This window comes from Oryza sativa, chromosome 1 (genome assembly GCF_034140825.1).
Source record: "Oryza sativa Japonica Group chromosome 1, ASM3414082v1".
In the NCBI taxonomy this organism is placed as follows: Eukaryota; Viridiplantae; Streptophyta; class Magnoliopsida; order Poales; family Poaceae; genus Oryza; species Oryza sativa.
In genome coordinates, this window is record NC_089035.1 from 5,782,507 (window position 1) to 5,807,305 (window position 24,799).

General features: G+C 46.0%; 4 protein-coding genes across 4 annotated transcripts; 2 read left to right on the plus strand and 2 right to left on the minus strand.

Moving 5' to 3' along the window:
• Nucleotides 1–360: 360 nt before the first annotated feature.
• LOC4327088 (enoyl-CoA delta isomerase 2, peroxisomal) lies at nt 361–1,255 on the plus strand. The gene has a single exon (XM_015762301.3). It carries the CDS (start codon nt 403–405, stop codon nt 1,144–1,146), a length of 744 nt encoding a protein of 247 aa, XP_015617787.1. The 5' UTR covers nt 361–402; the 3' UTR covers nt 1,147–1,255.
• Nucleotides 1,256–1,354: 99 nt separating this feature from the next.
• On the minus strand, nt 1,355–5,491 carry LOC4327089 (shaggy-related protein kinase GSK1-like). The gene is made up of 12 exons (XM_015762294.2): nt 5,290–5,491; nt 5,032–5,115; nt 4,434–4,493; nt 4,068–4,340; nt 3,908–3,982; nt 3,767–3,823; nt 3,168–3,308; nt 3,013–3,063; nt 2,840–2,935; nt 2,590–2,673; nt 2,023–2,124; nt 1,355–1,926 (listed from the first exon to the last, which is right to left on the minus strand). Exons 1-12 carry the CDS (start codon nt 5,386–5,388, stop codon nt 1,834–1,836), a joined length of 1,215 nt encoding a protein of 404 aa, XP_015617780.1. The 5' UTR covers nt 5,389–5,491; the 3' UTR covers nt 1,355–1,833.
• Nucleotides 5,492–16,493: 11,002 nt separating this feature from the next.
• On the plus strand, nt 16,494–17,820 carry LOC4327090 (peroxidase P7). Its single transcript, XM_015776844.3, has 3 exons — nt 16,494–16,811; nt 16,891–17,082; nt 17,149–17,820. Exons 1-3 carry the CDS (start codon nt 16,593–16,595, stop codon nt 17,719–17,721), a joined length of 984 nt encoding a protein of 327 aa, XP_015632330.1. The 5' UTR covers nt 16,494–16,592; the 3' UTR covers nt 17,722–17,820.
• A 4,075-nt stretch (nt 17,821–21,895) lies between these two features.
• Nucleotides 21,896–24,740, minus strand: LOC4327091 (uncharacterized). Its single transcript, NM_001409044.1, has 5 exons — nt 24,566–24,740; nt 24,367–24,465; nt 24,190–24,273; nt 23,922–24,074; nt 21,896–22,412 (listed from the first exon to the last, which is right to left on the minus strand). Exons 1-5 carry the CDS (start codon nt 24,662–24,664, stop codon nt 22,206–22,208), a joined length of 642 nt encoding a protein of 213 aa, NP_001395973.1. The 5' UTR covers nt 24,665–24,740; the 3' UTR covers nt 21,896–22,205.
• Nucleotides 24,741–24,799: the final 59 nt, after the last annotated feature.

Consider the following 24,799-nt stretch of genomic DNA (forward strand, 5'->3'; position numbering starts at 1 on the left):
ATTTATCTCCTTAAAATATGTTTGCAGCTTGTTTGTAGCCTGCTATTGTACCTGCTATAAGCTAGCTGCAAACATATTTTAATGAGATAAAAGATGAGAGAGAAGAGCAGCGGGTTACAAATCTGTAGCCAGCTGCAGCACGGACTACAAGACGCAATGTGTGTATGACAGTGGGACCATATGCTAATAGTATAGTAAGCAACTATTATATTAATTGGCTATTAGATTAGCTATAGATAAATTGGAGCTAGTAGTGGACTATACTATTGAACTTGCTCTTGACAGCTGATTAAACAAAACGAAGATGCTGGGAAGCTCATGTCGAAAAGATAAACGTGAACTGAAACGCCAAAGGAGTCCAGACATCCAGGTCTTGACGGCATTCATCGCCGAAATCCCCAAATGGACACGGCGAGCTTGTGCACCGTGGAGAAGCGCGGCGCCGTCCACGTCATCACCCTCACCGGCGCCGGCGAGCACCGCCTCGGCCCGCCCCTCCTGTCCGCGCTCCGCTCCGCCGTCGCCGCCGTCCGCGCCGCCGCCGCCGCGGGCGCCGGCGGCGCGCTGGTGATTGCCGGCGAGGGCAAGTACTTCTCCAACGGGTTCGACCTGGACTGGGCGCGCACCGTGCCCGCCGAGCTGCACGCCTCCATGGGCGGCGCCTTCCGGGGCCTCGTCGCCGACCTCCTCGCTCTCCCGGTGCCCACCGTCGCCGCCGTCACCGGCCACGCCGCGGCCGCCGGGTGCGCGCTGGCGCTCGCGCACGACGCCGTGGTCATGCGCGCCTCCCGCGGCTTCCTGTACATGAGCGAGGTGGACGCCGGCCTCAAGATCGTCGACTTCTTCGCCGAGCTGATCCGGCAGAAGGTCCCCGACGCCGTGAACAGGAGGGATCTAGTCCTCCGGGGCGACAAGATGACGGCGGCCGACGCCCTGCGGCGGGGCATCGTGGACGCGGCCGTCGACGGCGGCGTCGACGACGTGGTGGCCGCCGCCGTCCGGGAGGCGGAGGCGCTCGCGGCGAGGGGATGGGACGGGGAGATCGTGGCCGAGACCAGGAAGGCGATTTGGCCGGAGCTCTGGGCCAAGGTGAAGGACCACGCCACCGACGAGCCTCCGCCGCCGCCGCCACGGCCGCTGCTGTAGTCTACCTTACCGTATGTTGTATCGTGTATGCTTCCGCTGCATCAAGATTGGTGCGCTGCAAATGTATCCTCGCAGGATTGCATGATTTGTATCACATGATTCTGCTGAATTCTTGTGTTCTTGCACTGAATTGCAGAGATGTTCAGGTTCACTACTTGATCATCAACAAACAAAGCTGCAAAATCAAGACAGGGAGTAGACCAGGATGTGAAGGAAAGAGGGTTCATTGCGATTGGGATTGGCATTTACATGATGAAAGAGCAAACAAAAACAGGGAGCAGCTACACTACTGTAGGGCAATGCTAAGGATCACAAAATGGGAAGAAACCAAAATGAAAGGAGAAAAAAAAAAGAAGGAAAGCAGGGTTCCCTAGCTTAACATGTCTCTCAGTCTCCACCAACTACATTTATCCTTAACCTTACCTACTACTCAACCAGCATGCCCCGTCACGTACTTAACACCAGCAGCAGCAGCACGCATTTCTCCATGGTTAGATAATTTACATAATTGTACTTCTTCTCTGGTACTGAGTCCTTGCGGAAATGGCTTGACGGATGGATGGATCATGGAACATGGATGGTGCAATCTGAGATGGAGTCCAAGTCCAGGACAATGGAGTCATCTAGGATTGCAATGTCCAGCTCATGGAAAAATAAACGAACAAAACGGTGGCGTCGCGGTGCCCTTTAGCTCCCAGCATGCGCAAAGTTGAGGCCATGTTGCCGTCTGATATGATCCGGTATGAGCCTGTGGATGAGTTCTGGAGAGGCGCTGGCTAGCTGCATACCAGAAATGAGCATTGATAAGCATCCATGACAGGTAAATATAAATGTACCATAAAAAGCGACTGTTTGAAAATGTTCTCGTTTACTTACTTCATGCTTGAAGTTGAACAGAGGAGGGAATGGACGACCATTTGGCAGGCGTGCATTGGGCTCTCGTAGCTCATCAAAGAAGGAATGTGCACATGCGTCAAGCTGCATATAATCAACCAAATGCTAAGCTCTTTGAAAATGTCCAGCATGCTGCTTTAGAGATTATACTGTTTTCCAGCTAAAGCATAAGCTTTAAACAATTAACAGCAACTTTTTCAAGTGGAGCACTAACAACTATATTTAACAGGCACATGCGACTGTATGAAAGTTGCACTCACTCTTCACCAGCCAACACACCAATTTGGTTTTGGACCACTGGATATTATAATTACAATGACCATGCAGGACCAGGGATCCATCAATCTACTTCCATAAGGGACCTCAACAGAAACATTTCGTTTATTGTTCTTGACACACGGTCTATGAATATTTGACTGTAACAGCTAACAACACTTGAAATGAAATGCTAAAATAAGCAAATCCATGTAAATAATCATTATCCTAGCGCTTAGCGAAAACAATAGATTTATAGATAATATAAAACTAAGCAAACGAAAGAAAACTCACAGCAGTGCAGCGTAGACTTGGTGAATATTGGAGAAGACGGGAAGCAAGGTCTATGGCTTCTGGAGGCATTCTCTTGTGGAAAATCTGGTGGTAAGCGAAAGAACAACAGATGGATCAGTTAAGCAGCTGCAGATACATTTTTTTTATTTCAAATTAAACATGATGCAGAAACTGGTTTTGAAGTGGCCTACAATGCCCTGCAAGTAAAATGGTATGAGGAAGGTGATCCAATATAAGAAAACATGGCTACCTTGTGCCAAGGATGAGCCTTAATCTGAGGAAATTTGAACTCAGTATAGTTGGGGTTCATGCATCGTATTTCCTCACGGGTTGGAGTACCAAGAACCTGCCATAATATCAAGTTAACACAAGAAATACCCGTGGCAAAAAAAAAAATGTAGCTTGCACAACATCATGCAATACCTTGATTATCTCTACTAGCTGGTCAACAGCACTCTCTCCAGGAAACAGTGGCTGACAAATACACATTATGAAATATAATCAGAATAACATCACAGCATAATCTAATCAAGGAACCTGAATGTTGCAGTTCCTTAGATAAAGATATAGTGACTAACCTGACCAAGAAGTAACTCTGCAAGAACGCATCCAGCTGACCATATGTCAATTGAAGTTGTATACTCGGTTGCACCAAATATGAGCTCAGGAGCACGATAATAGCGAGAGCAAATGTATGATATGTTCGGTTCACCAGGAACCTGGTGGAATAGTACAAGGAGATCATCAATCTATTTGTTAAAATAGCAAAATGAAGAAATAACAGAACTAGGGAAGAGAGGCCAACAGTTATAATCCAAGCTCAGGAATTCATCATTATAGTCCTAGCTCAGCAACTTTGCATCCAACTTAATAAACTTAACAATCCTTCGACATAATAACAGCACATGATAAAACCAATTTGGAAATATTGATCATGATAGGCAATTTCTTTTATTAACTATTGAGCTATCTAAAAAAGTCTATCCCAGCACAGTGCAAATTTTAACTTCTATCACAAATCAATCATGAAAGGCAAAAGCAGCATATCTACACGTAAAAGCAACATGACGAAATAAACCACTTATGCTGTCAACATTATGACTAGCCTACCACTAGAATAATTTCAGCATACATCAAACCACTGAGAAATTACTCTTAAGGGTGGAAATCAACATACCAGAACCTTTGCACTTCCAAAGTCACATAGCTTGACTTGATGAGTGAGAGGATCAACCTGTATCAGCAAGCAATTAGAGACCAGTTCAAAACAAACAACCAAGCAAGAGAAGTAATGTAGCCTTGTTCACATAAGTCATACCAAAACATTTTGTGGTTTCACATCCCTGTGGCAGACTCCTGGAACAGTATGAATATAAGCTAACCCTCTGAAAAGCTGCAAGCATAGCAAAAGTATCTTTAGAGAAGCAATGAGAAGCATAGTGGCAATCAGAGAGGTGTTAACATGGTGGCTGACAAACCTGATAGATGTAAAGCTTCACATAGATCAATGGCATCCGCTGGTTAGCATTGCTGTAGTGCTTGAGCACACGGTAGAGTGTCTCAGGGACGTACTCCATAACAAGATTCAGGAACAGCTCATCCCTGCTTGTGGTTGAGAAGAAGCAGTGCTTCAGGCAGATGACATTGGGGTGTTCCATTGCGCGCATAAGCTGCAGTTCACGGTTCTTGTAACGCCGGTCCTGCAACACCTTCTTGATGGCCACCGTTTCCCCCGTCTCCAAGCACTTAGCCTAAATGTGAAAACTAAATCAGTTTGATTCAAACATATCAAAAAATGTACAATACACGGTAAGCATGCATTTCCATAAGACCAAGCATCGTACCTGGAACACAATCCCGAAAGAACCAGTTCCTACAACTCGCTCCGCCATATAACTAATTGTCTGCAGTTAAGGTAAGAAAAAAATCGCATGAGAAATCGCGCACAATATCTCAAGATTGACGGATTCTATGTTGTGCATCAGAGTTCCAGCTTATCATGACTAACTAAAATTAGAAGTGAAGCATTTATTACCCCCTAGAAACAACAGGATAGACTATGAAATAGCGGACAGAAAAAGAAAATCATGCTTCCTAAAATGTACATTATCCTCAAGTAATTGAATAACCAAACATTTAATTGAGGAATACACTACGTAATTTTATCAGTCAAATGCTAAATTGTTTACAAATCAAAACGACAACTGTATCTAGTCAGCCCCAAACCCACAAAATTGCGATTCCCCGACGAATCAGCACATAGATAGCTAACTTGATCAGCCGAACACTACCAACAGCTTAGAAACGGCTTAAGAGAGCACAAATCCTTAGCGAACCAAGTGATTGTTACGAGCAAGGAAGCAAGCGAAGGGCGCCAAAACTAGCACATTCCACTGTACACAAAGAAGAACAGAAACCAAAAAGACCCCGAAAAAAGCTCACCCGCTTCGGCTCGCCGTTCTTGCCGCCGATGGTGGTGGAGATGATGTGACCCGTCACGGCGTCGCCCCCGCCCTCCTCCTTCTTCTGCAGCACCTCCAACCAAAAAAAAAAAAAAAAAAAAAAAAAAGGCGCCGCGAGACACCGGAGAGAAAACCAGCATTAGCCCAACGACCACCGAAACCAGCAGATCGGCACCGAGCCCCAGCCCAGATCCACCCCGACACCCCAGATCTGGACACCCCCCTCCCCACGGGTTACCTTCTCGCTGATGCCGGCGGTCGCCGCCGCCGCCGCCACGGCGGCGGGGGGCGGTGGCGCGTCCAGCTCCATGGGCTCCGGCCCCGGCGGCGCCTCCATGCGGGGGGGAGCTGAGCTGAGCTGGGGAGGGAGGCGGCTGCTGCTGCTGAGCGTTGGTGCTTGGCTTTGCGGGGGGATGGTGGTGGTGTGCTTTTGACCGGTCAGGGAGGGGAGGCAGCAAGGCTGCGGGGTGTTGTGGTGTGGTGTGGTGTGGCTGCTGCCGGTGAGGCCGGCTTTGGAGTTTGGACAGATGGGGAAGTGGTTTTACCGATAACTGTGCTGACTCCTCCAGCTAATAACTGTGCTCAGTATGATATTTTTGAAGGGTTTTCTTTCATGAACTGGGATGTTTTATAGGAGGAATTTTAGAGGATTTGCATGAGAGATGAACCAAGGTGAAAATCTTGAGTTTCTTAGTTTAGAAGGAGTCTTTGGTGGTATTGATTAGGATAAAGAATTGGGTATGGATGACGAATGGAGATGTGGTACGTCTTTGGCATGAATTTTGTTGATGCTTAATTTGTATGTTCAAATGGCGGTTATATAGAAATATTTTTTATCATCGTACGGTTTTTATCGGTTTCATCGTAATTGTTGCTTTCTTAAGGTTGTATCGGGATAAAAAGCTCGGGCTAGAATAAGTCAAGAAGAATAGAGATGTTGTACATCTTTAGCATGAATTTTATGAATGCTTCATTTGTATATTTCAATGACTGTTAAGTAGAAATATTTTTATTAACATATGGTTTTATGTTTTTATCCGTTTCATCGTGATTGTTGCTTTCTTTAGGTTGTATTACGATAAAAGGTTGGGACAGAAAGAAACAACTATACGGTACGTCTTTAGCATGATTTTTATAAATGCTTAATTTGTATATTTCAATGACGGTTACGTAGAAATATTTTTGTTAACACGTGATTTTGTCCGTTTCATCGTAATTGTTGCTTTCTTAAGATTGTATCAGGATAAAAAGTTGGGCCGGAATAAATAAAGAAGAATAGAGATGTAGTACATCTTTAGCATGAATTTTATAGATGCTTAGTTGGTATATTTCAACAACGGTTACATAGTAATATTTATATTAACATGTGGTTTTATCTGTTTCATCATGATTGTTTCTTTCTTAAGGTTGTATCAGGATAAAAAGTTGGGGCTGAAAATAGTCAGGAGGAATAGAAATGTGGTACGTCTTTAGCATGAAATTTATGGATGCTTAATCTGTATAGTTCAACGACGGTTACGTAGTAATTTTTTATTAACATGTGGTTTTATCCGTTTCATCGTGATTGTTGCTTTCTTAAGGTTGTATCAGGATAAAATGTTAGGGTTGAAAGTAGTCAAGAAGAATATAGATGTGGTACATTTTTAGAATAAATTGTATGGATGCTTAAGTTGTATATTTTAGTCATGTTACATAGCGATATTTTTATTAAAATGTGATTGTATTCGTTTCATTATAATTGTTGTTTTTTTTTGTTGTATCTAGATTAAAAAAAACTAGGGCCAAAAGAAACTAAGAAGATTAAAGATGCGGTAAGTCTTTAGCATGAATTTTATGGATGCTTAATTTGTATATTTCAATCACGGTTGCATAGCAATGTTTTAATTAACAAGCAGTTTTATATGTTTCATCGTATTAGTTGCTTTTTTAAGGCTACTGATGCTACTTATCTATGATTTTTATGCAATTGATGCTACTGTTTTAGATTGCAGAGATATTATCCACTAATTTGATCTCTCTAAACAAACCATCGGACAAGATGATTCACTGATACTAATAGATTTATCGTGGGAAACATTTTCAGTTTTAGAGGATTTGTTTGAAATATAAACTAAGTCATGTGAAAATCTTGAATTTATTTATTTAGAAGGAGTGTGTAATATTAATGATCATGATAAAAAAATTGGGGTTGAGAACAGAATATAGGTGTGATACTATGAATTTTATAGATGCTTAATTTTTATATCTCAATCATGGTTAAGTAGTAATGTCTTTATTAACACAAAGTTACCGAAATAACATATTCCGTGATAATCCTCATTTCTAAAAGTGCGATTGAACATATTCGGCATAAATTAGTGCCTATATATTCAATTTAGTAGTAACTACTTTTTATTTCAGCATGATACAAATACATCGATATATTAGAGGTGATTTTTTTTCTTATTCATGTGCTGCCGGTTGCCACTACATTGTTTTGGTGACAGTCGGTGACTCCTTGTTATTACACGAGGAAAATATTAAGTGCATGATAACTACAGTTGTATATCGACACATCCTCTTTCAAATATTTTTAAAATACGAGGTAAATGTTTTAAAAAACTTATTAGCGTTTTTTTGAGAAAATTATTACAACATTTTTAACAGAGTGTATCATGAAAATAAATTATGAGTTAACTTCATCGCTTAGTGAAAGTTTTGTCTTTTTTTCTTTATCTTATAGTCATCGTCTTTATTCTGTAGTTTTCCATGATTTTACCCAAAGGTGTGATATGCGGTACCGAAATGCCCTCAATATATGAACATGTCCGGACATCATCTGAACGACCGAAAAAAAGAGAAACACGGGACATCAATATCAGACCATATTTAAAGATCTTTTTAAACGTTGGAACGTGTCTTGAATCCTAAAATCGAACAATAAGGCCGGCTAAGAGCACCCGCAATAGTAAAGTAAGGTGCTCTCTATAAAATATGTACATCTCAGCAATAGACTCGATTGATAGTAAGTATGTCTACATTAGTATCTATAGCTCTCTCATACATTGCCTCGTTTTTCTCTATAGACTATCTCTAAGTTAGTAGATAGTTTTGCTCTCTCTCTTCATTTAATACCTTTTAAGTAGGAAAATATGCTGACATACATCTCTTTTATATATATATATATATATATATATATATATATATATATATATATATATATATATATATAACAATCATTGTGGCTGCCCTAACCGCTATCGCGATGGCTAGCTAGACACAAGAAACGGCTGAAACCGTGGCTGCAACCAACAAGCCTGCAAGGCTGGCGCGCGGTCAAACCGGAGAGGACGAGACCGAGACGCTGGTGTACGTACGCCCCTCCAATCCGACAGGGCCCCGGGCCGGCTAATCCTACCCGCCGTTTCTCCAATGGAAAACGCCACGAAAAAACATAAAAAAAAAACGGATGTCCATCAGGCGCGCGCGCGGCAGCAGCAGGCATGGCCGTAACCCGACCCGATTAGCAGCATATCGATCGGCGGCTAGCGTAGCGACCCCCTAATTATTGGCGCCGGCCACTCGGCCAGGGCATCCGCGATCCTCGTCGGCAGGCACTGCATGCCACTCTCCCCACCGTCTCACATCACATGCCTCTCCAACCTGTCGTCGTGGCGCGCTCGCCACCGACCGCCGTTGCCACCGCACGCCACGCTTTGACTCTACCTACGTGCCCAAACACAGCACACACCGTCCCCCCCGGCCACATTTGCCGTTGTTTTATTACGCGCGCGATGGTCCAGCTGATGCGTGTCGTAGGCGTACGTGCCACTGTTCGCCGTGGTGCGTTTCGATCACGAGCCAGTAATTAACCACGGCTTCTAGCCAGTCTTCGTCTATCGTCGTCGTCGTCGCATGTGCAGGGTGGATTAGGTTTGCCAGTCGCTGGCATATGCATCGAGCTATCGGTTTGGTCTTGGGGATAAAATGTCAGCAGCGTGTCACTAGTTTTTTTTTTCTTTTCTGTTTGTTCTTCCCGTTGTTTTTAGATTTGCGTGGTCAAAGTGGCAGCAGTTGGTGACTGTACCGAATACTGACATCGATCGGCGTGGTGGTGGTGGTGATGGTACTGTTCTTTTGTTATCCACGGTGGCAGTCAAATCAGCTGCTCGTCCAATCATGCATGCGTTCAAAGCTGGATTAGTTGAGAGCTCAGTAGTTCAAAGTAGTTTTTTTTTTCCCTAGGGTTCATCTCCACTTGTCATTTGCTGCTTCTCATCGGGACACTTTCATACTGCATGCTGAAAGGACAGAACACTAATTATAGTAGTACTTTCTTCTGAACCTCATACGCTCCCAATGGAAATGGAAACGAGCCGTTAATTTCTCGTGAACTTCTTTGCAAAAACGCCACAACGTACGATTTCCCTGCGAAACTTCACCGGAATTCTGACAAGCACCAATTCTACTAGGGCTCTAGGCATAGCGTCTTTCCGTGAGAACGCAGTTAATTAACCAATTAACCATGCCGGAAAACTGGACCCTTTCGATCGGGAAACCCGGGAAGCCACCGGACTGAAACGAACTGAAACGAAGTAGAGTAGCTCGCAGCCTCTCAGCTACTACTACGTTGTGACCAGGAAACGCATAGGTTTTGACCTGACCACCACCCTCATTCAAAGCTCGCACTGGCCTGGACGGCGCTCTGCCTGCTGGGCTAGCTAGTCTCTCTCCGTTTACGGTAGTTTCTGATAGCTGCAGCTTCTCTTAAAACCTCTCGCTGTTAGAAACTCTTTCAAATAGTCTAGATTTTCACTTAGATTTTGATAAGGGGTGTGTTTAGTTCACGCCAAAATAAAAAGTTTGGTTGAGATTTGAACGATGTGACGGAAAAGTTGGAAGTTTATGTGTGTAGAAAAGTTTTGATGTGATGAAAAAGTTGAAAGTTTGAAAAAAAGTTTAGAAATAAACTCGGCCAAGATGTATTTGTAGAATTCAGAAAATGCATTAGAAGTCGGAAGCTAGGTTTTTCATTTTTTTCATATTCTCACGTACTACTTCTTAGAATCTTAACCTACAAACAGTACCTCGATCACTCTCTGTACTGCAACCAAGCAAAGCCCTGTGGCCACCGGCCTGTGCCAATGGACGCGCTGCACAGTAGTTGATGCTACTCCTCCTCGATCTGCTTGACCAAGCCTCACAAGAGACAAGGAATAATGTGACCAAAGGTAACAAGAATCACACACGATTTTCGCCACTAGACACTATAGTTAGACAGTGCCATGGAAAAACAGCACTCGACAAAATTCAGATCATGTACAGTATCAGCGGACAGCTAGTAGCTCAGCTCAAACACTAGCCAAATTTGACAGATCTCGTGTTGTTTCTCATCAGTCATCTTTATCCTGGAGCTCGAGGCTAAAAGCACCAGATTCCTCGCTTCTTTGATTCGATTGGATTTGCTTAATTCAGGGATCAAAGACAGAGAATAAAAAATATAGTCCTCCATTTAACAACCAGTAGCAGCAACAAACAAATGGGTGCCTACCTGGAACAAAAAAAATTGCACACACTGATCGGTGCGCCTGAATGATTGAGAGTTGCATCCTCTTCTTTCCGTTATTCTTTCTCCAAATAGAATATGTTCGGGAACAAGATTTAACATGCTGGATGCCATTATTATCGAACAGGAATGCAAGGATCATGTGGTGGGGCCATGGATGCCGTGGAGAGGCAAATACAAAGACAGCCTATGTCGCATCCCACATTGACCAGAATAGGGACCTCAATCATCAAGTGTCGATCTCTCGGGCTTAATAGTAGTAGGGAGTATTATCCAATGTAAAGCCAACGAGTAAGGTACGGCAAGTGGAGTATCTTCTGCTAATCTCAGCTTTCATAGTAGGAGTACTCGCTTTGAGATTCTATATTAATTGACATTTTGGACAAGATTGAAGTTAAATTTTTATAACTTTGACCATTAATAACTAAAAATATTTAGTTTAAAGAAACTAGAAAAACATATACATTTATTTATTGTATATATTATAATAGAAAAATAAGGTCAAAGGTATATCTTATGGAACGTGTAATTGTCCAAAGCGTTAATTAAAATGAAACCGGAGGGAGTACGTTTTTTAGGGTATATATTTGATTTTTAAAACACGGCATTTGTACTAGGTTTTATTCTTCAATGAGTACTCCAGATAAAAACAATAGCAAGGTGCCTAGGTCATAATAAAAAAAATGAAAACAAAATATATGTTGGTGAAATTATAAGTGCATGACTTCACCCACTGGAATACAAATACAACATCGATGAATATTCGGTTTTACTATATTACTTGCGGCAGTTTTTAGGCGTAAAAACTTTCAAATTGTGGACCGTTAGACAGGATTCGTACAGACCGGATGATAAGAAATTGCATAAAGCGCGCGGGAGAAAAGAGCAAACGTATGACCTCCCCGTTTATGACTGAACAGAGCTAACCGATTGGACGAATTTGGATTTTCGTTTAATTACATACCAATTCCATATTTGTTACATACTAGTTACGGTAACCCTAACTCATTGTAACTACATTATAATTTAGGCATAAAGATTTTTATATGTTTTTAATAATTGCATATGTTATATTATAGTTATAATATAGTTACGGTGGAATTATATTACAGCTATACAATATACTACAGTTAGATCTAAAAGTTTTCCACATAAAAAATTTGCAGCAGTTTTTTAATAGTCCCAAAATATTAGTTATACGCGGTTGCAAATGGTGGGTGTACGTAGAGGTGAGCGGGCGTGCCTAAACACTAAGGGTGTGTTTGGATAGAGGGATTTAAGTGGATAGGACATGGCGGCCCATTTTTGTGGGTGTTTGGTTCCTGGGCGGAGGTGGGATAGGGCGGTCCGGAGGGAAATATTCCGCCCAGATGTAGGATGGAGGGATCCGGTCGATTCGGCCGAATGCAGCTGCCCGAGCGCTCGAGCGAGCGGGGGCGAGCGACGAGTGGGTCGCGTCACCCCTCTCACCACGACACGAGCTCGGCGGCGGCTACGGCGAGCGGCGACACGAGCTCGGTGGCGACCAAGCCACGCGACGAGAGAGGAGGCAAGCTCGGCGGCCGGCGCGGGCGACGAGCACGGCGGCAGTGGGACGCGAGCTCGGCGGCGGCGGCAGAGGAGGCGCGGCGGTGACCGGTGAGAGAGGAGGCGGGAAGAGGACGCGCCGACGACGACCAGGACGACGACGACCGGATCTGGGGCGGCGTGGCACGCCGGCGAGAGAGGAGGCATGGCGGCGGCAGGGGAGAGAGGAGACGGGCTCAGCGGTGGCCATGGGGGAGGCTTGGCGGCGGGATTGCCGGTGAGAGAGAAGGCGAGGGGCGATCGGGGAAGATAGGAGGCGAGGGACGGCCGGCGATTTTGAGAAGGAAGATTTTTTCTTTTTTTTTGTTTTTCTCCTTCCCCTTTTATTTCTTTATGCTTTTTTTATTTATATTTAGATTTTTTTAGTATATTGATATTTTTTTTGGTTTGGAGAATTTGGAGGGGTATACTCACTATCTCTAATGAAAGGATGATTGCAACCACTTATTCATCCCACTCCCCCAACCAAAAAAAAATTAGATCACCATATCCACTTTCATCCCTGCAACCAAACAAAAAACTGGATCGCCATATTTACTCCACCATACAAAAAACCGAATCGCCATATCCAGTAAAATATGGACCGCCATATCCCATCTAACCTTGACCGGGAACCAATCGCACCCTAACAGTACCATGCGATCATACTTAACAGAACTACTCCGAGCAGTAGTGGTGAGAGGGAGTAGTAGGGACTATCATTTCTGAAAGCACGAATAGTACGTAACTGGATGAAGGAGTAATGGGCAAACGATGTGCTAGTCCAGCCAGCAGCCATACATCAACATCAATAAGCAACAAATGTTCTCAGGGGCTTGGGCTTTTTTGTCCAGCTTGGGATCTAGCCCAGGTCCATATGGAACAGGAGCGGAAAAAGTACATTGAAGGTCCCTCAACTTGTTACAAAATCATCCCCCAACCATGAACTCAGATATTCGACGTCCCTTAACTAATCAAAATAGGTCCTTAACTAATCAACATGTGAGACCCACATGGGTCCCACGTTGACTCAGCCGCCATGTAGGACAAAACCAGGGTCAAAACCACCGAAAGACCTATTTTGATTGGTTTTGATTAGTTAAGAGACGTCGGATATCTGATTTTATGGTTGGGGGATGATTTTGTAACTCGATGACAAGTTGAGGGACCTTCGGTGTACTTTTACCAACAGGAGCCACCACAAAAGAAAGGAAATATCAAATATAGGCCGGAGTGAACCTGCTACTGGGCTAGGCGGCTAGCAAATGTTAACACAAAAAGGCTAAGGTGGTGTTTACTTCCAGAGACTTAACTTTAGTCCCTGTCTTTAGACACTAATTTAGAGTATTAAATATAGACTACTTACAAAACTAATTATATAAATAAAAGCTAATTCACGAGACAAATTTTTTAAGCCTAATTAATCTATAATTAGAGAATGTTTACTGTAGCATCACATAGGCTAATCATGGATTAATTAGGCTCATTAGATTCGTCTCGCAAATTAGTCCAAGATTATGGATGGGTTTTATTAATAGTCTACGTTTAATATTTATAATTAATTTTCAAACATCCGATGTGATAGGAACTTAAAAGTTTTAGTCCCATCTAAACAGGGTCTAACTAGATCCCGCGTTGCAAATACTGTACTCTCTTCATCCAAAAGTTTTAAAACGTATTTTAGTTTTTGGGTTTTCCAAATAAAATGATTATATTTGTTTTATCCATGCATAAAAAAAGTAAATGAAGAAAAATGTCTCTTCGTTTAGAAGCAGATTATTAATTACTCATTGCATGCATTCTCTTTCTTTGTTGCACGAGGAGTAAAGATGGATGAGTTAATTTCTCCTTATTTTTTTGGTGAATAAAGAAATACATCTTAGACTTTTGAATGGAGTGAGTAAAATTTAACAAAACTGGCATTGTCGTATGATACAATTTCATTTTTCTTTCTAAACCAATCCTAAGTTTCCAACCAAGAGGCAAGCAAACGTCTAAAGTTGTTCGAAGTTTTTAACGCTATCTAGTTTGTTATGGCTTATTATTCGGTTTGGAGGAATAGAAACGCATGCACACTTTTAATCGTAGGAATTCCCAATAGGTTTGAGTGGATGAAAAATTTCTTATATCAACTTGTATATAAAAAAAGAACTTCCTTTAGTTTTCCTGTACTTATATTTCTACAAACCAAATGTCGTTCGTAAGAATTAGTCTTTACAAATCCAAATCTTATGGGCCCGCCCCCCCCCCCCCCCCCCCCCCAAAATTTGGATACTTTAGCACTGAGAAAAGTTGCTGTTTTGAAGATGACTTGTCTGCAAACAAATCAATTACCGATTAATAGCACGCACGCACCTACGTTCCGCTCATACCTTGAACGGGAATGTGAACTCATCATGACCATAATAAACCCATACTTCCTCCGTTCCAAAATAAATATATTTGAGATTGACATTTTCTAATATAATAAATCCAGAAGAGATTTATTTAGATTCATTGTAATAGAAAATGTCGCATATTTTTTTTCGAACGCGCAAAAGGATTGCATGTCAATATATTAGAAGAAAATAGTATTTGTTACACAACGCAATCAGTTAGACTGACTTATGCCAAGAAAGGAGGGAAACAAAAGACCAAAGAAAAAAAAACTAGGTTATTATGACTCCAAACAGCGGGAAGGGGGCAGAGCCCACTACTCTCCCCATAAAACCCCAAAATTAGCAATGCCAGCTAACGGCTATAGATGACCCTCTGAGAGGATGGACTGAAGGACCTCCAAGACTGAAGATAATATAGAGTCGAAAACCCTAGAGTCCACTGTTGCCAGGAGACCAGGAGAATCAGAGAATCGAAGCCGGCACGGAGATGCTCAGGCAAAGCATGCCCTAGACGATGGCCACCAATCCTGGAGGCAGCTACCACGGGGAGGAGAGAGGGCAGCCCAACCAAGAGGTGACAACACACGGAGCCAGACCTGTCGAGCGAACACACAATCGAGGAGGATGTGGTTTGCCATCTAAAGCTCTTGAGTGTAAAAGGGGCAGACCGAGTGACTATCAATGCTGCGCTTCTGGGGGAGATCGGGCGTGCAACAACATCGTTGAAATGCAAACTAGAGGAAGAATTTGTATTTAGCAGGACCCTTCGCGTGCTACAGAAGATCAGCACAAGCAAATGAGGGCTGGCCATAAAAGAACATCTGGTACGCCGAACGTGTTGAGTAGCGTTGGTCACTCGTCTAACACTGCAACACCAAACAAGACGATCCCCGAAACCTGGCGAGAGCTGAAAGTGAAGCACCAAATCCCAAAATAAGAAGAAATTGGGAGATGAATTGATTTTTTTGGATGGAAAAAAGTACGTACTCAATTACTCATATGCATGGTCGTTTTAACTGCTCTGTTCTGCCGACACGAAGCATGCTAGCTAGTAGCGTGTACATTATCAAGCAGCTCGTCTTCTATACTTCTATAAAATCAAAGGCAAAGGGAAGGGACTTGATGATGGCGCATCGATCGATCCCCATTCCATATCTGCCGTGAACTTAAAGCCTTCACAAACCAAGGTGGACACTGATAAGGTCGTAGTAATCCAGAACCTCTGCCTGCCTCCATCAGCGCCGGCCGGCCGGCCGGTCTGCTCATTACTAGCAGCACACAGTTTAAACTCTACTTTGGTGTAGTACTTCTCGTACACGTTGTTGCTTGTTGCCATTATCACGCGTAGTTTATTCGGAGTAGTTCTAGTCTGGAGCTTTGGAAGGGGGCCGGCCGCTTGTCCAGACATGCGCAGGCCCAGCTTGCAACTTGCCGCGTACTACTGCCCCGATGCTCGCTGTTGGTTGGTGCCACATCCCACGCTGCCATGCCATGCACGTATGTGCACGCACACGCGACGTACAACAACGTCGCGTTCCGGTGGCCATTGGTCCGTGCGCTCACTGCGTCCTGCATGTGTGTGTGGGCGTGTCGGGGGTCTCGACCGCCGTGCGCGCTCGGGCCGTGCCGGCACGAGATGCCACGGTTCACATGAGGCGCAACGCACGCAGCGCATCTGCGCATGTCCCCCACTCGGTTGGTGGTGGTGGTGGTAGCTTTGGGGCGTTTGGCTCGGGGCTCGCACGCGACGCGACCGAGACAAGCAAGCGCGGTCTGCCTAGCTTGTCTCCTTGCGCGACTTGTAGATAGATAGATAGATAGATAGAAATAGAACGGCAGACGGTGCAGCAGTAGCTGGAAACTCGCGCGCGCGCGCGAGCGGCGGGCGGCTTTTCCGTGTTCGGTGTTTCGGTGCGGCGGCCATATATACGCGCGCGCGCTCGCGTACTACGTGCAGACGACGGACTAGTGCGTGCGTGCGTGACGCGAGAGGCTGAGAGGAGCATTTTGGCCCTTGGTTTCTTTCGGTTCTTCTGCTCTTTTTTGCTGGCGATGGGGTGGTCGTCGTCAAGGGCTATGCTCGTGGCGCGCGCTGTGGCCTTGGCGGTGGTGTTCCTCGCGGCGGAGGCTCAGCTGTCGCCGGGGTACTACAACGCGACGTGCCCCGGGGTGGTGTCCATCGTGCGCCGCGGCATGGCGCAGGCAGTGCAGAAGGAGTCGCGCATGGGCGCCTCCATCCTCCGCCTCTTCTTCCACGACTGCTTCGTCAACGTAACTACGCGAAATGGATCTCTTGCTCGGCCAATGTACTTCGCCTTGTTGAGTTTAATGGCCGCGTGCGTGTGTGCAGGGGTGCGACGCCTCCATCTTGCTCGACGACACGGCGAACTTCACCGGGGAGAAGAACGCCGGGCCGAACGCCAACTCGGTGCGCGGGTACGAGGTCATCGACGCCATCAAGGCGCAGCTCGAGGCCTCCTGCAAGGCCACCGTCTCCTGCGCCGACATCATCACGCTCGCCGCGCGCGACGCCGTCAACCTGGTCAGTATCTGCCTCGTGTTTTTCTGCACCCATGTAATGCTGGCATTAATGGCGGGGCGCGTGCAGCTCGGGGGCCCGAACTGGACGGTGCCGCTGGGGCGGCGTGACGCGCGCACGACGAGCCAGAGCGCGGCGAACACCAACCTGCCGCCGCCCGGCGCGAGCCTCGCGTCGCTCCTGTCGATGTTCAGCGCCAAGGGCCTCGACGCGCGGGACCTCACCGCGCTGTCGGGCGCGCACACCGTCGGGTGGGCGCGCTGCTCCACCTTCCGCACGCACATCTACAACGACACCGGCGTGAACGCCACCTTCGCCTCGCAGCTGCGCACCAAGTCCTGCCCGACCACCGGCGGCGACGGCAACCTCGCGCCGCTCGAGCTGCAGGCGCCCAACACCTTCGACAACGCCTACTTCACGGACCTCCTCAGCCGCCGCGTCCTGCTGCGCTCCGACCAGGAGCTCTTCGGCAGCGGCGCCGGCAATGGCACCACGGACGCGTTCGTGCGCGCGTACGCCGCCAACGCGACGACGTTCGCGGCGGACTTCGCCGCCGCGATGGTGAGGCTGGGCAACCTGAGCCCGCTCACCGGGAAGAACGGCGAGGTACGGATCAACTGCCGGCGAGTGAACTCATCATGAACATGAAATGGATTCTTGATGTACGCTTCGTGAACGCCATAAACTTATTATCAAATCTTGTTTTTACCAAAAGCAAATGGAAAAAATGCTGTTCTTGCACTGATTTTTCTCCAAATTTCGATCGAAGCGAGCAGCACACACAAAACTCTGCCATGAACCGATTCATGGCGGAGTGGGGTTTTAGTCCGGAACAGATCTCAGCCGCTGATTACTAGATCGACGATGCGATCAGAACAGGGAATCTGCTGGGCCCGTGGACCAGTGGAACACTGCAGATGTGGCAGCCCAGGATGGCAATGTTTGATTGGCTGACTGCCAGATTATCGCTGTCTTTTCCAACGAGCTAAGCAGTTTGTCAGTTGTCACATGAGTTAACTCTGAATTTTCAATCATTTTCAAGTCTTGAACCATGCTTTAGATATACTATTAATTAACGCAATTTGTTGGCTTTCTCAACTCTATAAAACCGTGTGACAGTGGAATCATCTCTCTTTCTGAGATAATAATAAAGATCTAATTAAGCACATTAAGCAAAACAAAGCATCCGGTTTCCAGCGATGAATGCATCATTGAATAAAAAATAAACATAAAATCTAGCACTGAATGTCTGCTAAAAGTCCTGAAAACCCATGGCTCTTTCATCATCACACATTGGCATTTGCATTGACGCGCAGACACTTCACGCTAGCCGACTTCGTCGGTGCTGTTTATCGGCGACTCGTCAGTCAGTACACTGTGAATCTGTGATCCATAGCTACTGATGATTGAGCAAAGCCCCTGCGGCGACGAAGCCGGCAAAGTAGCCACAGGTTGGGCCACAGCCCACATGGAACGGACGGGCTCACATGCTGTGATGAGCCTGTGACACTGTGTCCCGATCTGTGTACCTTTTCTCTTTCTGGTTTTTACAGGCTAATCATCATCTCACTCTGCTCACCCATCATTGCAGATTAAGCATCACAGGAATGAGAAAGAAAGTAAGTATAACACTCGCTTTACACGGCTGAATCCTGATCAGAAAAATGCCCAGCTGGCAGGTGTGTCTGAGAAGTTGTTCCCCTTTGCATCCTGCTAGAAAAGTCTTTTGCTACAGGTTGCCACGCCCATCTGTTCGAGTCCGCGGCGGCGCCAAAATCGCTTTGGTGCGCTGCAGAAAAAAGCGTCGCACACCACAGTCACACCATGCCCGCCCTCCATGCAACGCGGCGCCAGCGCACGGGGAATTCGCGAGAGAAAACCGCGGCCCATAATACAACATGGCACGAACGCGTACACGCGCGAGCGCGGCAATGCGATGCGTCACGCGTCGGCGCGACGGCGCGTATTAGTATTATCCTCCGCACGGGGCGTTTGCTGATGAGACGCACGCGCCGCCGGACGCACGTCCACGGGGATGACAAAACGCAGGAGTCAGGACGAGACGGAGACGACGTGTATGCGTGGTTGTGTGCAGGGCATCGCGCCGCGCCGCGCGCGGCATATGCTGCATGCGCCCTGTGCGCGCGGGGGCAGTTGATCCGCGGCGTTTTGGAATGGAGAAGGGAGAGGCGCCCGAGCTGGCAGCCTCTGCGTCGTGCGCGCGCTGCCCTCGCGGCCACGGCAGCCGCGCGCGCGCTCGGTCACGCAGAGCAGAGGCAGGCGTACGTGAACCCGCCGTGCACCCACCATGTGGCCCATGCTGGTGCTGCGGCTGCAGTAGCGTGGTGTACACACAGGACGATCTACAATGGCACGAAACAATGGAGCATCGCATTCGCACCGCATGGCGGCTAGATAGATATAGTATTCTTTTGTCTTGTAGATCCTCTGGTCCTCGACATCCTCAAGAGTCTCGGAACCTCATCAGGATTCAGGACAAGGGGAAGCGAAGGTAAACATGAAAACATGGTGTTGGAAGTGGAACTGTAACACCAGGTCTGTGACGAGGGAGGGACCATGGAATTGCCTGCATCTGCGGCGGGGATAAAAAAAAAGCGGTATATTCTCTCTATTCTAAAAAAAATTAACCTCATACTACGACGTGACACATACTACTACAATGAATCTGGACATAGAGTATGTCTATATCGTGGTGCCACATCCTAGTACTAGGTTTTTTTTAGAACGGTGGAAGTAGCATTTGTCCACTTCAGTTTTTCCAGAGATGCTGACAGAGTAAAGCTGAACAAAACCTGCGACTCTGGGGCAGGGCATACTCCATTATTGAGAGCGGCTGAGATGGGAGCATACTATGATGGATAATGGCAGCAATTTTGACTCTTTTACTAAACTTGTTCGAAAACTAGATGTCGACAAAAATATAACCAAAAATATATCTTTATCCCGTCAAAAAAAAAGCTCTTTACCTTACTAGATCTTAGCACTAAGGCCCAACATCTCAACGCCAAGCTCATCAGTGATAAATTTGGAACAAAATTATCGAGGCTCTATATATGTAAATTATCTAATTATTAACTAATATAAATTAATATGATATAATTTAGTTAGAATTTGAATAATCTACAACGTAGGTACGTCCCTGAGACCCATTGATGCGGACCTCGTGGAATACACTATAAAACGTTGATAGATCCAAATACACATGAAAACTTGCATAGTGATCAGTGACTAGAGATGGCCCCCACCGAAAAATGCATCCCTATCCCTACCCCCGTGAGACAAAACTTTCCCGTGCCCGCAAAATACAACGGGAAATAAGATTATCATTTATCAAAGAGGATCACCCTTGCCCCCACGAACCTGACAGGGGCATGACTTCTCCCATTATAATTCCCTTATGAAGAATCAACTATAGCCATTTCCGTCCCTAATAAAAGAATTCCTCGTAGGAAAAGGGAAAACGGGGCTCATTGCCATATCTAGTAGTGGCGTAGTGTAGTGGTAAATGGTGTTTGTATCACCATGAAGAACATGGTTCAAATCACGACCACTAAAATATTTTTAAAAGGTGAAGGCACAACAAAGAAAAAAAAAAGGGAGGGGAGGGGTCCGAAGTGGCAAAAAAGAAAAACAATGATCACGAAATGGGCTTCAAACTAGCACCTTCTGTTATAATAAGGGAGTATCTTACCACTAGACTACTAGATACATCTTGATAAGAAAACAACTTATAGTATTTATTAATTTGTATTATATTACTCTGCGCTAAACTATATGATGCTAATTTTTTAATCTTAACACTAAGGCCAAAGCCCATGAGGTTGAGGTAGAGGCCTAATGTTGGTTATAGTTCTTCTGGTCTATTTATAGAATACGTTTTATGAAAAGGTTAAAATGTCAATATTTCGGGGATAATGGAGTAGCAAGAAGGGTAATACAGCTCATGAGAGATTTGGAGCAAGGTGCAGCCTAATTAGTGCACATCAAGCGATGCCGAGCTCCATAATGTTATCGACGAAGTCATGCGGATGCAGATGACTAGATGAGGCGCTCCCTGTTCGTCAGATTATCTCGGTTAAACAAATGCCGGAGCGGTTTTACCGGCCGTAAGCGCCTCTTCTTACCTTGGACGGTGACGCCGGGGACGTGGCCGGGGTGCGGTGCCGGCGACCCGGCGACCATGGACCCAGGACATGGCGGTGCCTGTCGCTTTGATACGCGGCGGCGACGGCGGCGAGAGCCCGCCAGCCCGGCATTCGCGGGAGACTACGGAGTGGCCGTGTGGGGACAGAAGTCTTGCATCGTTAGCGTGGCGAGGTCTCGCCGTCTCGGTGCACCAGCCCACGATGGCCCAAGTAAAGCCCAAACCGTCCTATTTTGGATCGCCACCATTGGTAGCGGCCCATAGGGAAGGGACGTATGACCTTTTCATTTGGATCCCGGTTTTGAGGGAAGCTCTGCAAATGGTAGAGATCTTAAACATTTCTGCATCTAGATTTTAGGCCCCTATTTTTAATTGTCCTCACCAATTGCGGTCCTTTTCTGTGCTTAGTTGGCGGCTCATTTGGCTGATGCAGAAATGAAAGCTTTGCTGTGACCGAGTTGCTCATCAACTATCCACTAGTAGTAGTAATAGTAGCTTAATTCGTACCTGTTCCAGTAATTGCATCTTGATGTAGGAGCGTGCTCCTCATAAAAGAACATGCATTAACTTGTGTCGACTGAAGAATCGAAGTGCACTACATGAATGCCATGATAGTCCATTTCCAGTTCACATCAGAAACATCCCAGGTTTATCATGCATAAGAAAGTACAGCAGAGCTGGATACCAAAGTTAACGCGCCCACGCATCAAGCAAAGGGACACAGAACACCAAGTTTGGGCATTGAGGGTTTAATCAGGTTACGAATCAAAATGGAAACATGCAGCGCAGCACCAGCAAACTACACTGACAACGATCAGAAACTACGGCTATCAATCAGTAGATGAAGTGGCCGAAACTACAGTGCAAAACACTTGGCAAGACTAGGTTTCATGAGCATCAAGCGAGATCGTCTTCTTCTTAATCATCAATGGAACAATCAGCAGGGACCTTGCTCTTGAGTCTACGTGCTCTCGCTCTTTGGAGCAGCGACTTCCTTGTCGAGACGGGAAACCTCTGAATGGCACTGATATGTAACTAATCCCAGCAATGAAACCGTGATAATTTGGAACCACCCGAGCTGCTTTAGTCCAGCCTCAACTTTCTCAATCCTTCTGAGTTGATGATCCATAACCTTAGCCACTTGGCAATCCTCCACATACTTGTATTCCTGCAGAAACACACTACGTCATGTGGTCTGAAATTGAGAGCAATAAGGATCACTCAACAGCATGCATCTAGGGGCTTGACAGAAACAAACTCAGGGTATTCTCAAAAGAAACATAAGTCAGGGTTGGCAGAATGGTCCACTCCAGTTCTAGCTTCAGGAACGTTTGGATTTTCAAGAATGACCAGGGCTAGCTATGTTTACCTACAGTTAGCTGATCCCACACCCATGGGCTTCCTGCTGCAGTTGGACAATGAGCTGATGGTGACATGGAGCTGTTATTTTGCAGGTTATTAGCTATGCACAGAATGTAGCAACTTGCACGGCTGAGTTCAACTCACTTTTAGCAATTTTTCAATTTTTAAGTGTTGATTTAGAAATACTTAATAAATGTAACTATATGGCCTGGACCACTGGAAGCAGTTAGAAGACAAGAGAGAAGGTTAGCAGCCTCTGCATGATGCCACGATATACTCCTTCCGATCACAAAAGAACATCGTTTTAGAGTGCGAGTCAACACACGTTAACTTTGACCATAAATATCATTTACGATATAGGTTTTGAACATATGAAAATGATATATCCTAGTTTCTCATAACACATGTAATATCATATTGATTTTGAAGAGTTCAAAACAACTTTCTTTTGTGACTGGAGGGAGTACACCAGATACTATGAGGATAAGCAGCAACAAGAAAAACTTGTGATGGCACATGGGCACAGCACTATCACACCTAAATAGTGAACAATGTGGACCAAACACTGAAAAAGGTAATCATTGATTCAGTATGAGCTGGATGTTATAGAAACCTTCTTTGCATGGAAAATGCAAGCCTATACCGGACTGTTCTTTGCTTCTAATTGCCAGGTGTTCAACAAAATAGCAGAAAGGGATTATCTGAGTGCATGCCATGTATGATGGATGTTCAAGAGACCAAGAAACTCATAGATAAATTTGAAATAGTGGGGGGAGGATTTTCAGTGGTCTCCTTTGTTTAGAAGTAAAATATGACAATTTTCTCGTTAATAACATTATTCATGGCTTCCAAAAATGGCCTAACCGAAACCATACAAACCAAGTACAACAATTTTAACACATACCGCAAGGCGATTGTATCCACACACAATCCCATTTCCATAAGCCATCCGTTCCAAATTAATGGCAGGTAGAACCATGGTCGTCTGACTGACGCCTCTGGGCTCTGGTGGTTCATGCTTAAGGCCAATGGCATCAGACAAGCTCCAATATGCATATTTTAGTTGGGTTTGTGGAGATTGGTGCTTGCTCCTTTTTTTAACCAAGTGCATGCATCGGTCTATCACTCAACATGCATGGTGATTGCAAATTCTATGCAAACCACACGTTTATTGGCATTAGTTTCCAACACATATTATAAAATCACTGGCTTTGGATCAAATGTAACAAGCGGTGGCTAATTACGCCCAAACAGCTTTTCCTACAAGGACTAACACTAAGACAAAAAGCACAGGCTTGGATGGATCTGTGGTTACCTGACCAGAAGAATACCCATCAGAAGAATACTCATCAGAAGAATACTCCTCAGAAGAATACACACGGCGGCGGCGGGGCACAAAGAGGGGAAGTGGAGATGCACGGTGAAGGGCAGGGACGCCAGCGGCAGGGGTGGCGGTAGCAGTGGCTCCCTGTAAGCGGAACATTTCTCGGTTAATTAGCGGCTTCAGAATTCAGTCAATATGTAGAACACACCTCAGAATTCAGTGAGTAGTGGCACTAAATGTGGCCACCTTGAAACCTTACCGTGGTGGAGCCGTAGCGGCGTACCAGAGAGGGTACCTGGAGCGGGGAGGCGCCGCGAGCAGGGCGCACGGCGGCGTATCCTCCCTGCGAAAAAGTGCAATTTCGGTCAGCAAGCAAGCAGCAGCGGAGCAAGCTTACGGAAGGTGAAACGGCGAAGAGGTCGAGGTCGCTGCTTACCCCGGCGGAGCAGTAGCGGCGGACAACGGAGGGCGCCTGGATCGACGGAGCGGGCGCGCCGCGCGTGGCGGCGTGGAGGGTGGAGGCGGCGCCACCGCCCTGGGAGCAAGAAATTTTTAGGGGGGGTTGGGGAGGGGTTTTGGTCGGGTGATCACCGCGAAACGCGACGCGAGGAGGCGGCGGGGGGGATGGCTCATACCTTGGCGCAGGGTCCAGGGGACGAGTACGGCAGGAGGCGGGCCACCGGCGAAGAGGCGGCGTGGCGGCGGCGGAGGGCGGCGCGGAGCGCGGCGGCCATGGCGTCGCCGCGAGGGTTTTGGGTTTGCTCGCGTCTCGTCTCCACCCACTCCGGTGAAGCGTACGAAGGAAGCGTCTGTGGACTGCGTGTAGTGCAATGAATGGAAGAAGGCAATAAGCCAAGGGAGTCTTTATG

Coding starts and splice junctions, on each gene's coding strand:
- LOC4327089 (XM_015762294.2), bottom strand. CDS start 5,388: ATGGAGGCGCCGCCGGGGCCGGAGCCCATGGAGCTGGACGCGCCACCG. Junction 2,936..3,012: donor AGCTAGTAGAGATAATCAAG/GTATTGCATGAT, acceptor ATATTATGGCAG/GTTCTTGGTACTCCAACCCG. Junction 2,674..2,839: donor AGGCTCATCCTTGGCACAAG/GTAGCCATGTTT, acceptor GCTTACCACCAG/ATTTTCCACAAGAGAATGCC.
- LOC4327090 (XM_015776844.3), top strand. CDS start 16,593: ATGGGGTGGTCGTCGTCAAGGGCTATGCTCGTGGCGCGCGCTGTGGCC. Junction 16,812..16,890: donor TCCACGACTGCTTCGTCAAC/GTAACTACGCGA, acceptor GCGTGTGTGCAG/GGGTGCGACGCCTCCATCTT. Junction 17,083..17,148: donor CGCGCGACGCCGTCAACCTG/GTCAGTATCTGC, acceptor GGGCGCGTGCAG/CTCGGGGGCCCGAACTGGAC.
- LOC4327088 (XM_015762301.3), top strand. CDS start 403: ATGGACACGGCGAGCTTGTGCACCGTGGAGAAGCGCGGCGCCGTCCAC.
- LOC4327091 (NM_001409044.1), bottom strand. CDS start 24,664: ATGGCCGCCGCGCTCCGCGCCGCCCTCCGCCGCCGCCACGCCGCCTCT. Junction 24,274..24,366: donor GCCGCTACTGCTCCGCCGGG/GTAAGCAGCGAC, acceptor ACTTTTTCGCAG/GGAGGATACGCCGCCGTGCG. Junction 24,075..24,189: donor GCCGCTACGGCTCCACCACG/GTAAGGTTTCAA, acceptor TTCCGCTTACAG/GGAGCCACTGCTACCGCCAC.